At 42.4% G+C, this 14,279-nt stretch overlaps 1 protein-coding gene across 2 annotated transcripts in view; it reads left to right on the top strand.

The window, feature by feature from the left end:
* The first annotated feature begins 307 nt into the window (after positions 1 to 307).
* Rmdn2 (regulator of microtubule dynamics 2) overlaps positions 308 to 14,279 on the top strand; it is a 58,333-nt gene continuing 44,361 nt past the window's right edge. For both annotated transcript variants that reach the window (XM_057770961.1, XM_057770952.1), the window contains exons 1-2: positions 308 to 609; positions 8,573 to 9,038. In XM_057770961.1, coding sequence (XP_057626944.1) covers positions 8,590 to 9,038 — 449 coding nt within the window. In that variant the 5' untranslated portion in view covers positions 308 to 609; positions 8,573 to 8,589. The remainder of the gene's footprint in view (positions 610 to 8,572; positions 9,039 to 14,279) is intronic.

The following is a 14,279-nucleotide window of genomic DNA, read 5'->3' as shown; positions in this document are numbered from 1 at the left end:
AAAGTCAGACAGAATTATTATAGGAACTGCAGAATGAGATGCTAGCCAAAACCTTCAATCTAAGAAGACTGGTTTCGAACTAACGGTAACTCAAAAGCAGTGGAGAGACGAAGTGGCTAGGAATTTCGATCATTAAAAAAAGCAATGTGAGTTGAAGAAAGACCTAGAAATTAGTGCAAGGTGTGATGTCTGCGTCCGACTGACCGAAGGTTCAAACTCTGCCAAAAAGGAGGATTAGCTAAGGGCTCCCTGAGGACATTTAAGTGATCGGTGGCAGCGATGGGCCAGGACACACGCAGGGTGGAGGCGGACAGAGCCTCCGAGCCGGCCTGTGGGACGGACGCACCGCAGGGCTCAGCTTTCTGCGGGCGGTGAAAAGCAGGCGGGGAGCCCGAGGCTGAGAAGCGCCGGCGGGAGGAGGCGGGAGCCCCGGGCCGCTAGCGGCTCCTCCCCCGGCGCCTCTGCTATTTGGGTCAGACGCGAAGGCCGCGCCGCCGGACCTTGGGACCAGCGGGCTCCGGGGCTCCAGTCGGCTGTCCCTTCCCGCTCGTCGCCCGCGGGCCCCGGCTCCTCCGGCTCCGGCCAGAGAAGCCCTCGTCGCGAACCCAGGTGAGTAACAGCCGGGGAGGGGGCGACGAGCCCGGATGGCTCCGTCGGCCCGGGGACGTGTGGAAGAAGGCGGCGGCACTTCCGGCGGCGGCTTCACTTCCGGGTCGTGGCCAGCCGCCTGCTGACCCGGCGGCGGCGGACTGTCCTGGCGCGGTGCTGGCGGGGCCGGTGTCGCAGAGGGCTGTCAGCGTGACCCTGGGCTGGGCGACCACCCGAGCGGGCACCGCGCCCCTGCACCTGCCGCAGCCTCGCGCCAGCCTTCGTGTCCTTGCGTGCTTCGTGTCCTCGTGCTAAAAAATTTGGAGTCTCTGCCATTTTATGCAAACATGGAAACCTAACTAACCGCACTACTAGCATTTGCAAATAAGCTGAATTCTAAGGGGTCACAAATTTATGTTATAGATAAGGAAAGACTTGAATTTCAATTGGAAAGTACTGATTTTTTTGGCATCGCTGTACACAGTCTGGCTAACCTTATCCACCCACCAAGGGATCAGAACGTTCCCTTTGGAAACCTGCAGCTGATTTGTAACCTATAGTGTTTCTTAACCCTTTTGGTAAAGTTTTTCCTTTCTCAGGTTTTTATAGGTTACAGCATTTTATGTCCTCCCCCAATCCCAAGGACCAGCTGATGACTGATATGAATGCTACTTAGAACCTCACCCTACACATTCTTGTTATATTGAGAACATAATTTTAGTATGAACACTAGACCAGCACCGTGAGGTTTTCCTTTTCAAGGAGGCATTCCATCTCCTAGTTTACCTGGCAGCTAATATTCCACAGTTTCACTCGCACTGTGCCAGTAGGCGATCTAGTTCTCGGCTAGTAACCATTGATCAAGTGCCATACTAATACAATGCCGCTCACTTTCCATCATAAGTGATTTAAAACTGGGAGTTTGTAATCATCTTTTGCATCTGTAATGCAAATTTCGTGGGTTAAAATGAGGTGTAAGGTCTGCCCAATAAATTTTGATTGTTTAATCCATACTCAGTATAGGAATATACTGAGTAAGCAAAAGTATAAAAACAATATAATTTTATGCTACCTTCTAAGTTATACCGTAGGCAAGCATGGATTCTTATTTACAACTTTGGCACTTCTCTCGTCAGCATCATTTTCAGACTATTGGTCCAAAACACACACTGATTTATTTCTTGCTTGTACCTCACTATTTTTGTTCAGTGTTATTTTTCAAATTATTGACATAGAAGCACATTGTAGCATAAATTCAAACACAGACCTATACGTTTCTAAAGGTGAGATTTCTAAACAAATGCTGACTATTGATTCTCGTTCTTTTCTGGTTTTGATGTCTTCTTTTCCCTCTGAACACCTCGGCTTCAGTCAGAATTCTCCTTCCTGTCCTTGCTTGAATCCTTCCGATTCCGCATGCAGCTAGATGGCCCTCGGATCAGGAAACAGGAGCCCACGGGTAACCTTTCTCACTTCTTTAGTCAGATAACCCCTGGGCAAATGACGGCAGCTCGATTGTCTGAAAAATAATAATGGCGTTATTGTTTTGAACTCCTTGAAGGAGATAATTTGGAAGCCACATAGTACCTAAAGAAAGGTAAAAGTTTAACTGTTTCTCGTGTGTTTAAACCTGGTCTGCCATCAGACTTTCACTTCTGTTTATTTACTTGTTAAATGAAAAAAAAAAGAAAACTTTCAGATGTGTGTGTTTCATAATGTAAAGTTCAAGGCTGGCCTGACAGAACTGGGCCAAAGAATTAAGTCATCATAGGAAAATTCCTTGTGCTTGACTTTTAGATGGGCATGTGGATGTTCTATGTGTGGGGTGTGTGTGTGTGTGTGTGTACCTGTGTGTGTGTACCTGTGTGTACCTGTGTGTGTGTACCTGTGTGTGTGTACCTGTGTGAGTGTATGTGTACCTGTGTGTGTATGTGTACGTGTGTGTGTGTGTGTAAAAGAGAAGAGTGCAGAGAATGAGTGTCGTTAGGGATCTGATGCTGGACCTCGTGTGTGCTAAGCAAGAGCTGTACTATTGAACTGCTCCCCGACCCTAGTATTGTTATTAATCAGTAAAAAACAAAGTGTAGCCTCAAGATGATCAAGTTGGATACATGATTTACCTGGAATATAAATGTATATCATAGGTATGTAGTAGCTTTTTTAGTTCTATTGCTTTTTATGGTAATTTGTAAAAGGTAACTTCGTTTTATGACATAATGTGGTTTTAAAAATGGTTTTTATTGAGCTATATATTTTTCTCCCCCCTCCTTTCCTCTCCCCTCCTACCCTCTTCCATGGTCCCCATGCTTCCAATTTACTCAGGAGATCTTGTCTTTCTACTTCCCATGTAGATTAGATCCATGTATGTCGCTCTTAGGGTCCTGTTTGTTGTCTAGGTTCTCTGGGATGGGAAATGTAAGCTGATTTTTCTTATGCTATAATGTTTGATGGAGCTAAACAATAGTAAACAGCTCATCTGTTACAAAGCCTTTAGATTCTGCTATCGCTGTGTCTTCTGGATGAGTAGGACTGAGCACTTGGATAGATTTACAGTTCTTTATATTAGTTCAGAGGATATTTGGGTTTAAAAGAGAGGGGAAAAAAAAGAAAGAAAAATTGGCAAATGCTCTGCCATCAGACAGGCCGGATTAAGTACCAAGGTCATCTCTGGAATTGGTTAAGAGAGAGATTTAAAGTCAGTCTCTTAGAGATCACAATCTGAGGTAATTTCTAAAAGACCTCCCCAACCTTTATTTTTTTTTTAATGACATAGAGCATCCAAACTAGGTAGTAACTATTGTCCATACATATAGTATAATTGAAATTACCTGGCGTGAATGAGAAGGAAGCATGAAGTACACAACAAACTCACTTAGGAGTTTATTAGAGGAGACGTGTACAGGCCTGGCAAAGTCAGTGTGCAGAAGGAGAGAGCTGAAGATGGCGCATCCAGCTTTTAAAGACTGCCTAGCGCATGCGCACGGGGGGAGGGGGAATGATGTGACTACGTCATACACAGATGACGGAGCTCACGCATGCGCACAAGGGCTCACGGAGCTGTGTCATATGTAGGTGATGCAATCATGCCGCACAGTGGTCACACAGGGCCTTTCAAGGTCCCCAGGGTGAGTAGGTATTTTTTGCCTGAGGGCTTGACTCACAGGCATGGTCCTGGAACCCAGAAGTGCCAGCCATGCTGATTTGGCTAAAATCATAACAATAATATAATAGGACTTTTAATTCTTTTTTACTTTTATTTAGTGTGTGTGTGTGTGTGTGTGTGTGTGTGTATACAGCAGTTGTTTCTTTCCCTTCACCAGAAGGGTCCTGGGGATTAAACTCAGGTCCTTGAACTTAATGGCAAATGCCCTTAACCACTGAGCCATCTCAACTCTAAATAGGAATCTGAAAAGAAACATTCTTTTAAGCAGCTCCTTGGGAATAGGTTCCTGCTGCTCCCCGCCCCCCATAGGTCATCTAAAGCATTATGTTTAGTTGGCCATGTAGTAGACAGGAAACAATAGTGCCTCACTAGACTATGTCAAATAGTGTTCTAGCCACAGGACCCAAGGCTTCACATATACAACCTGATTCAGGAATGATGTCTGTCTAGTATTTCTGCCTTGGCTTTCACGCCTGTCTGCTTTGGAGACGAAGCAATCAAAGAGAACGTTCATAGACTTGTATATCTACCCATCTAACCTGAATTTTTGCTAATGAAATCTGTCTTTTCTTTCACTGGTGTGAATGAAGGCTTGTGCACGCACTCAAGGTCGAGCTTGTGCTCATGCTCTAGAGATCATCTCCTTTGCTCACTTTGTAGTTGTACAGTTCTCTGCCGTTTCTTCTCCTTCACCAGCTTCGCTTTTCAGTTGGATCTTTCATATGGGAAAATAAAGTTTTCCTTGACCTTTTGCCACCGTTTCTCTATATAACTGGTACCCTCTCTCCTTATTCACTTTTCTAGTTACCCGTCCCTTAGGCCAGTAAGCCTTCCTTTGGACTGAGTGAATGTCTTAGTATTCCATTTTTATCCCACCCACAACACACACACATGTGCGTGCACATACATGCACTCGAGCACGCGCGCGCGCGCACACACACACACACACACACACACACACACTGGTTTATCTATACCCTTATGGTTTTCTGTCCCAGACTTTGGACTTTCCCATATTTTGGACTCTTATCCTTCCTCTTACCTTCTAGGTCTGTTATAAACCTATGGTGATGTGTCATCACTTTGGCTTTAATAGAAACTATTTTATAAGTTAAAAAACTGACTTTTATGTTACCCATATTTGCCACTGTTGGTGTGCGGTGTCCTTTATGTGTGTTAACTGTTTCTGTTTGCTTCTTGAAGAGCTTCCTTAGCATTTCTTCTAGCACTTTTCGCTTGGTGAAGACAGTCTCAACTTTTGTTAACCACAACATCAATCTTTTACCTTTGTGTTGAAAGATATTTCACTGGATATAGAAAGTTCAGTTGGCAGGACAGTCCCCCACCCAAGCATTTTATTTTATTTTATTTTATTTATTTATTTGGTTTTTCGAGACAGGGTTTCTCTGTGGTTTTGGAGCCTGTCCTGGAACTAGCTCTTGTAGACCAGGCTGGCCTCGAACTCACAGAGATCCGCATGTCATTTCATCATGTTATTATTTAAATGACTCCTGAGGACACAAGCAATGGCAACCATTCTCCTTTTCCCCCCTCTTTCTCTCTGCTCTTCCCTTCTTCTTCTGGCTCACTCCCCCACTGATTTTTTTCTCTTCTCTTCTCTTCTCTTCTCTTCTCTTCTCTTCTCTTCTCTTCTCTTCTCTTCTCTTCTTCTCTTCTCTTCTTCTCTTCTCTTCTTCTCTTCTCTTCTCTTCTTCTCTCTCCTCCCTCTCTCTCCTCCCTCTCTCTCCTCCCTCTCCCTCTCTCTCTCTCCTCCCTCTCTCTCTCCTCCCTCTCTCTCTCCTCCCCCTCCTCCCCCCTCTCCCCTCTCCCCTCTTCTCCCCTCTCCCCTCTTCTCCCCTCTTCTCCCCTCTTCTCCCCTCTCCCCTCTTCTCCCCTCTCCTCCCCTCTTCTCCCCTCTCCCCTCTCCTCCCCTCTCCCCTCTCCTCCCCTCTCCCCTCTCCTCTCCTCTTCCCTCTCCTCTCCCCTCCCCTCTCCCCTCTCCTCTCCTCTTCCCTCTCCTCTCCCCTCCCCTCTCCCCTCTCCTCCCCTCTCCCCTCCCCTCCCCCCTCTCCTCCCCTCTCCTCTCCCCTCCCCTCCCCCCTCTTCCCCTCCCCCCTCTTCCCCTCCCCCCTCCCCCTCCTCCCCTCCCCCTCCTCCCCCTCCTCCCCTCCCCTCCCCCTTCCTCCTCCTCCCCTCCCTTCCCTCCATCCCCCCCCCCTTTGTTTTTCCTGATAGTCTCTGTGTGTAGCCTTGGCTGTCCTGGAACTTGCTCTGTAGACCAAGCTGGCCTCAAACTCAAAAAGATCCTGGCCTCGAACTCAAAAAAAAAAAAAAAAAAAAAAAAAAAAATCCAACTGCCTCTGGCTCCCAAGTGCTGGGATTGAAACACCTCCTCTGGGCTTCCCCACTGATTTTTATCAACACAATAATAGTACACCTTGGTTTTTTTTTTTTTTTTGTTGTTGTTGTTTTAATTGTGCTTGAATGAGTTGACTATTGTTTAATTTGGGGATTGTTTGCTCCCCTTTTTCTCTCCTACAGCCCTGTCTGTTGTTGACTGTTCTGGAAGTTCCACTTGGCTTCTTTGTGTTCCATCTTTGCTGCTCTTCATTTAGGGATGCTGTTTCTTGCTGTGTCTTCAAGTGCACTGCTTTTGTTGTTCCTTGCTATGTTTTTTTCACTGTCAATCTCATTTCAGAAAACTTTTTTTCAGAGATTTTTTTTTAATTCCTAGAAATTCCAAACAATCTGGCTTAAAGCTTTCTTTTTTCTCTCCTCATGAATGTATTTGGATGTTTATAATATGACAATATCTTAATTTACTTGTAATAAATGGCAAATATTTTAAAATATTTTAAATAATTGTTTTAAGGCCTCTGTTTGCTCATTACATCATCTCTGGCATCCTCTGGCTTGTGTGCATGTTTGAAAATTTGTTGCTAAGTGTTGGACAATCTGGTTGTACGTTGTTGAATTCTGCATTTTTTTCTGTTTATTTACAGGATTAGACACCTTTATCTTCATTCCAGTTAAATCACTGTGAATCAGTAATACTTTGGAGTCTTATTTTTAATCTATTTTGGAGGGAGCCTAAGCAGCCTTATCTCTAAGGTTCCTTTAGCCTTCCTACCAACACATTGTCCTTTTGAGGTCTCTGCTGAAAGCCTCACATAGCCTGGAAGCCTTCTTGGCAACTTGAACGTGAATCACTTCTGTGAAATCTTTGGGACCCATTCATCCTATTGCTTCCTGGTAGTTGTGATTTCCCTTGAGGTTATTTTTTTGCCAGTCCCATGGAGTTTAAATGTCTTTCCTCTAGACAGACTTCCCTTAGCCTCTATCTCTGCCACATAAATTCTAGATACTTTAGTATGTATGGACCCTAAGGTTATCCATTCAGTTCAGTGACTACCTAGTTGTTTAATTTTCATATTCTTTTTCCTTTTCCCATAGTCTAGAAGTTACTTTTCAGCTAGGATCCAAGAGTTCCTACAGGATTTATTTTGTTGTTTTTATAGTTAGCAGTGCTTTAATGATCTGCTCCTTATGTGGCTAGCTTATGACCATTTCTCCCAAGTTGTTAGCAAACTTTAACACAAATATATGTCTGATAGAGAAACTGAAGTAAAATCAGGTTTGGGGACTTCTAAGCATGTATTTTAAAGCTTCAGTATACACAGTTACAAAAGCTATTGCAATATTGATCGACTTATTTCTGTTTCACCATCTCAGAGGGGAAGGGGAATACACCAATGTTTTCATTAAATCGTTTTCTGACTTTAGATAAACAAAGATATTAGTAGAAATGAGATTTGCTAAAGAGAAATTTTGGTCCATTTCATCAGAGTAGCTGAGTTGATATGGAATGAGGTAGGCTCTGTTTTGTGCTTTCAATGAAAAAAAAAAAGTGAAAGATGAAGAAAAAACAGAATCAAAGAAATGGCTTTCAAAAGTTATTTTTAAAAAGTGAAAAATTAAAATAAAAGCATTAAGATCTCAGATATGAGTGGAAGTGTAAGAAGCAAAAGAATTCTGGGTCAGAAGAAAGACGAAACTTGCGTATGCCTTACTGGCTTCCTAGCTGAACGAAATGGAGATGAGGTGAATTATGAACTTAGCAAAGCTGCCATTTGTATTTTATATCTCTAAGCCCCGAGCTTAAAAAACAAAACATTAATCTCTGTAATATTAAGTCCCAGTGTGAGCAAGATGTTCAGAAAGAGCCGCTCTCAGGCTTTAATGATGAGCAAAGACCAAGAGATCCAGCACATTATTGCACACAGAATAGCAGAGAAAATTGGGACAACTTGAACTCTCAACTCGAGTTGATGGTACCTCTACTTCTCTCTATCTAGCCCTTTAAAGTACAATTAAAAGGCAAGTTGCAGATTGATTGTAGCAGGTGTGAATTCAGAATTAGTCAGTATTTCACACTGTGCTTCAGTGATAGCCTTCAGCAATTGTCTCTCTTGAGGCATGAGTTAAAGACACACTTGCTCACCGCGTAGTTTAACTTATGATTTGTCAGGCTTTTTGATAACATTTGATGACAAAAGCTTATCTTTGACTGATTGAAAAAGCATCCTTTTTGGTTTTTGTTTGTTTGTTTGTTTTGTTTTTCAAGTTTCTCTGTAGCATTGGAACCTGTCCTGAAACTCACTCTGTAGACGAGGCTGGCCTTGAACTCACAAATATCCACCTGCCTCTGCCTCCCTAGTGCTGGGATTAAAGGTGTGCGCCACCACCACCACCCTGCAAGCATCAATATATTTATTCTGGATAGAAAAACATTCATTTGCATTTTTACTTTTTTAATTTTAGAAATTAAAAGCCAAGAAATGCCTCATTCCACAAAGAAAGAACTGATCCTTGGCATCATGGTGGGAACTGCCGGAATCAGCTTGCTGGCCTTATGGTACCACAAGATCCGCAAAACAAGAATAACAATGAACTTGCCGAAATTTCTTTCCCTGGGTAAGAAATTCAACTCACTAACTTTGCAAGATGAAACTCACAGTGAACAAGGAGCATCAGTGGTCTTTCAAAGAAGGCAACTTCAGATCCTGGAAAAGTTGAATGAATTACTGACCAACATGGAAGAACTTAAGGAGGAAATCAAATTTCTTAAAGAAACGATTCCGAAGCTGGAGGAATATCTGCAGGATGAACTTGGAGGGAAAGTAACAGTTCATAAGATCAGTCCTCAGCACAGAGCTAGAAAGAAACGGCCGACAACTGCTCCAAGTGCAGCAAACAACAGTTCAGAGGAAGCAGAAAGTGAAGGAGGGTAAGTGGCCGTGACGCCTCCTCTGTCGAACTGGTATTGCTCATGTTATTGTTGTGTCGAGCTGTTCACTCGTGTGCCCTGCTCTGAATGGAAATGAAAAACAATGATTGTTTTGCCGTAGATTATATTTAATTAAATTTAATTAAAAATGTTAAATATTGTTGATATTTTAGATAGCTTAGATCACATTAAAAAAAAAGGATGAGATAGATAGATGATAGATAGATAGATAGATAGATAGATAGATAGATAGATGATAGATGGATGGATGATAGATAGATAGATAGATAGATAGATAGATAGATAGATAGATAGATAGATAGAAATGTCATCCTGTTAGAGTTGAGGAAGACAGTCATTATTTTCCAGAATAGATAACTTATTTTCTAATGTGGTTATTAAAAATAACCAGTAGTAAGTTGCATCACGTAAGAGCTGGGGAAGATAATCATCATTTGCCAAGATGGATAACCTATTTTATAATGCGATCACTGTGTGGCTTTTATATACAAACTCCATAGACCAATGTGGTCCAATAGACCTTCCTGTGATGTTAGAAGCTGACTGTATCTGTGCTGCCTGACACAGTAGCCACTAACCATGTGTGATTCTTTAGCACTTAAATGTGGACTGGTATGAATGAGGAAAGAACTTAAAATTTTTAACTCATTGTAATTATAATTTTATTTCATGTAATTAAATGAACCACTAGGAACTAATAGCTACTGAATTTTACTGCAGATCTAGAAAGCTCAGAGGATATATAAGGGGTTCTGTTTTATCCCTACATTATCTTAGCAGGAAGAACAAGTATTCTCTTAGTTGGGAACCATAAGAGGCGTCTGCCAGTCAGATTGTGCCTTCAAACCTTGACCCTGGGTAGTGTTTCTGAAGAACAAAATATCTAGGGTTTTGTCATTTTTTTTCTTAAGGATTTGTACTGAATGTGATAGAACTGGCATCCTTGAGGGTGGGGACCTTGTCTTCATGACACCCTACCTCTGTGCTTTCACAGAGTAGGTGCCAGTAAGAATGTCTTAGCCGAATGAGTGAGCTGTACACCTTATGTGGAACTGGGAGGTGGCATCGGAAGACAAATGCTTGTACTCAAGTCTTAGACATCAGTGCCAAGTCCAGAATTGCCAAGCATCTTTTTGTGCATTGGGAAAATAACTATGAAGTTCTTTAGATAGGGAAAAGCCAAAGATGCCAGAGTAAATGGTCAGGTCTAAGAACTTGGTGTTCCTGAACAGAAACAAAATGCCCTAGACTAAATTTAAGATGGGCAAGTGGAATGTTTAGAAAGCTCTGAGTACATTGGGAAGTGTGAATCAGAAGAGAGACCTGGGAATGTTCATGAGAGTGGGTAAGAGCCTCTAAGGACTCTAATAGTTTTCAGATATCTACCACAATATGGGGCATCATTGAAAGGCACAGATAACCAATGGTTATCGTGTCTGCATGGACATACTTCATCAGGAATGTTGGGTGAGGTTTGAGCAGTCCCTTCAGAGACGGGACACATTAGAGCTAAAGACTGGGAGGCGACCCAGAAGCCTGGTGTAGGAGTACAGGCTAAAGTGGTAAGTGGCCTCTATTCTTAAACCCTGTCTTGATTAATTCAAGCCTGCTTGCTCAGAAAAGTCTAAAATTCTAGAAAGAAGCAGTCCGTGTTCCATTTAGGACAGATAAAAGAAGATAATAGCACCACATATCGGGATAGGTATGTAGTGAATGTGGGCTCAAAGACAACTTTGGAAACCGTGAGTGACGTGACTGGAATGGAGGGATCCAGACTTTAAGACAGGGAGCGACATAGTGCCTCCCTTTAAAGCGACACAGTACCTCCCTTGGCTTGATCATGGGTGTTTTTGCTGGCAATTGCATAAAAGGGTAGAAACAATACAGTCCTACTAACAGACTAGACTATAGCAAATGCCACTAAACCAAATAACCAGGGAGAACTCGCTCCTATTTAACACTACTTTAAAAAAGTTCTTTAAGCAAAACAACAACAACAAAAAATTTAATTAAATTGTTTCTTGAATGAGATACAAAAAGATGCATCATATCTTTGTAGGTAAATATCTGTAAGCTAGCCAGCCACTTCCCTAGGCCTTCTCTCTCTATATATGGAAATTGCCTGATCTCTTCTCAGTAGGCACTCTTTAGCACCACAAGCATTTCATTCAGAGACCTCAGGAGAAAACCAGTCAAGAACAAGGCGTATGCCAGTCAGATTGTGCTAATTTAGGAATAACAAAATGATTGCAAGTGTTGGGCAGTTGACTGGTCCCAGTTTGCAGAATCTACTGGGGAACCTTTTAACTATGTGAGCTGAAATACGGACTTTGTCTTTGTGTGTGTGTGTGGGAGGGGGTATTTGTTTGTTTTTTGTTGTTTTTGCTCTTATAGTTACTTCCTTCTGTTGGTGTTGAAATTCAGGTCTAGGTTTCCAGGCAAACAGACAGATATGCTGATTGTAATGGTGACTTTGTAGCCCTCAAAGTTGTTAGAGTTAGAAAATGATTTTTTTCAGATCAATTAAAAATGAAATATTGTAATTGAAATCTTTTCTTTAGGAGACAGCCATTACCTTAATCTGCATGCAATCTTTGACGGTTTCGGTGTTTTTTCCTACATGTATGTGTTCCTGCATATGAGGAACAAATGGTAAATTGTTCCTAAAATGTACAGAAATGACATTATGTGATGTATCGTTTTTGTAGCTGTTTTTGCTTTAATACTTTTTTCTCTTTTGAGGCTTTTCCATGTTGATGCCATGCAAATATGTTTCTTTTTTAAATGTGGTATTGCATTCCATTGATGAGATATTGAAGTGATTACTTACGTTGTTCTATTATTAAATAAAACTCAAGAGTCAGATATCAGGATAGAAATCTGATTGATCAGAGAAGCAGCTTCTAGACAACAGTGACCTTCCCTCTCTTTCCTTCTTCTATCCAAAAGGACCCCTGAATCTTTCTAAGTCCCTCCCTACTACTTCTTGTGTCTCCCTATATGTCCTGGGTCCTCCAAAACCTCTATGGCTAATTCTGGCTGACTAGTAGCTAGCTCTGCCCTCTAATTCAAGGTGAACTTTACTGGCAGTCTAGGGAGTGTTGGAGTGCGATCAAAGTATCTCACAACAGGATATAGGTATGCTTTATTAGTGAATGTTTAAGTCACCATTTGTTTGTCCCTATAAATAATGCTTCAGTGAATGCCCTCACAGTTCCTTAGGCACATGTGGATGGAGTTCTATGAAGCATGTGCTTGAAGTACTGACTTGGAGACTGCTTGTATTACTTATATGCATATTAATAAATCTTTAATGCATATTAATAACTCATGTGCCTATTAACAAGTCTTTAAAGTACTCCCGGCTCACAAACCTGACTGTATGAGAATGCTTATTGTCTCATATTAATACTTGTAGTGTCAGACTTTTAAATTCTAGACAAACGTGTGAAGATGAAATGTTAACTAATAATTTTCAAATTTGTATTTCCCTGAACATTAGTGATGTTGAGCATATTCTCATAATATGTTTGCAAACAGATCTTCACTTCCATGAAGGGGGAAGGGAGAAAGAAAGAAGGAGAGGGAAGGGGGCTGGAGAGAAAAAAATAATACAGCTGAAGTCCTTCTTATTCACTGACTGTGTCCACTCTGTACCAAGCACTGTCTGAACTCTGGGGACGTAACAGAGAACTAAACCGTCCTGTAAATCCCACCACTTTTCTTTTAAGATGAAGCAGGCAGGATGTTGAAGAGGAATGCTTCCAGTCATTTTAACCAGAGCCCCAAAGGTGAAGAACCGTACAAAACCTTTCAGGTGCTTAGCATCCTGTGTGCTAGACCCTCCTGGCAAGGATAAGGATGCGCTAAGAGACTGAAGCCATTGCCTGTATGAGCGCTCATGCATGTGCAGCTCTGGAAGGAGACTGAAGGGTAATGTGTATAGGCTTCTGGGACAGTGCTGCTGGAGTGGGTGGAGGCAAATGAGCCTGAAAAAGACACGGAGAACTGGTCGAGCAAGTGTGTGCTGAGGTGGAAGAAGAAAACCAAACAACCCCACCCCAGAACAAAGCAGCAGAGGACAGAGAAGCCAAGGAAGAATGCAGGTTTGCAGGACATCAGTGAGACCCTGTGCTCTCCTCATTCCGACACAAGAATACACCATGGCGCAGCTTTGACAACATAGATGACATCAGTTCCTCAAACCTGAATTCTTTTCTTAAGATGGAGTTGAGGCCAGTGAGGTGGCTCAGAGGGTCAGAACCTTTGCCACACAAGCCTGACAACCTGTGTTCAGTCCCTGGAGCCCAAGGTCAAAGGAGAGAACTGACTCCCAAAAGTTGACCTGTGACCTCCACATGCCTGCCATGATGCCATGATTTGCACACCCCATCCCCAGTAAAACAAAATAAATAACAAACAAAAATAACAAGTGAAAAAATTTTCCTTAAAATGTGGTTAATAATGTATGTGTCTTGTCGTTTTTAGCCTTAATTGAGATGATACAGGCAGGTGCTTTGCCCCCGGTCTGATCTGTAGTGAATTCTGTAAAACACCATTATTTTATTGTTAGAAGGGAAATGGGCCTGGGGATGCAGCTTAGTGTTTGTGAAGCACCTGCTTAGCAATTGCAAGGTCCTGGATTGGACACCTAGCACCATGAAGGAAAGGGTTAATTGTTTCAAATGCACTTAAATGGAGGCGGGATTTTTTTTTTCTTTCTGCAAAGATTTTAGGAATCGAAGACATATAGGGTCTATCTCATCTGTAAACCTCTTCCCCTGGGGCGTGGACGTAACTACAGACAACATGTGACTCAAAAAAAAAGTTTTTACAAAAACAGGTGGCAAGTAGATTAAAGATGGTGGGCTACTTAAGCTATGTTTCTTTCCTGTAAACATAATCTGTGCATCTTGAGCCCCTCTGCATTGCCCTAGGGCAGTGGGCCAAGGAGGGCCAGCCCGAAGATTCTGGCAATTACACTGCTTGCTGTGTCATGAGTATTGTGTCTCTTGCTGCTGACATGGGACTCCGCGTCTTCTGTAGGAGGTTTACCGATTCAATTGCGTGCCGAATAAAGTCATATCCCAGATCTGACAGTGCCGTGTTGGAAACTGAGAGCTGTAGGCCTCTTGTAGGGAATCTGTTCAAGGGTTTCCTGGAGCAGAATCTTAAGGAGGGAAGGGTGACAAAGGACAAAGGAGCATAGAGGGATATTGA

The sequence above is a fragment of the Chionomys nivalis genome, chromosome 1, assembly GCF_950005125.1.
Source record: "Chionomys nivalis chromosome 1, mChiNiv1.1, whole genome shotgun sequence".
Classification (NCBI taxonomy): Eukaryota; Metazoa; Chordata; class Mammalia; order Rodentia; family Cricetidae; genus Chionomys; species Chionomys nivalis.
The sequence above is the reverse complement of the archived record's forward strand: the minus strand, read 5'-3'. Positions and strand labels throughout refer to the sequence as shown.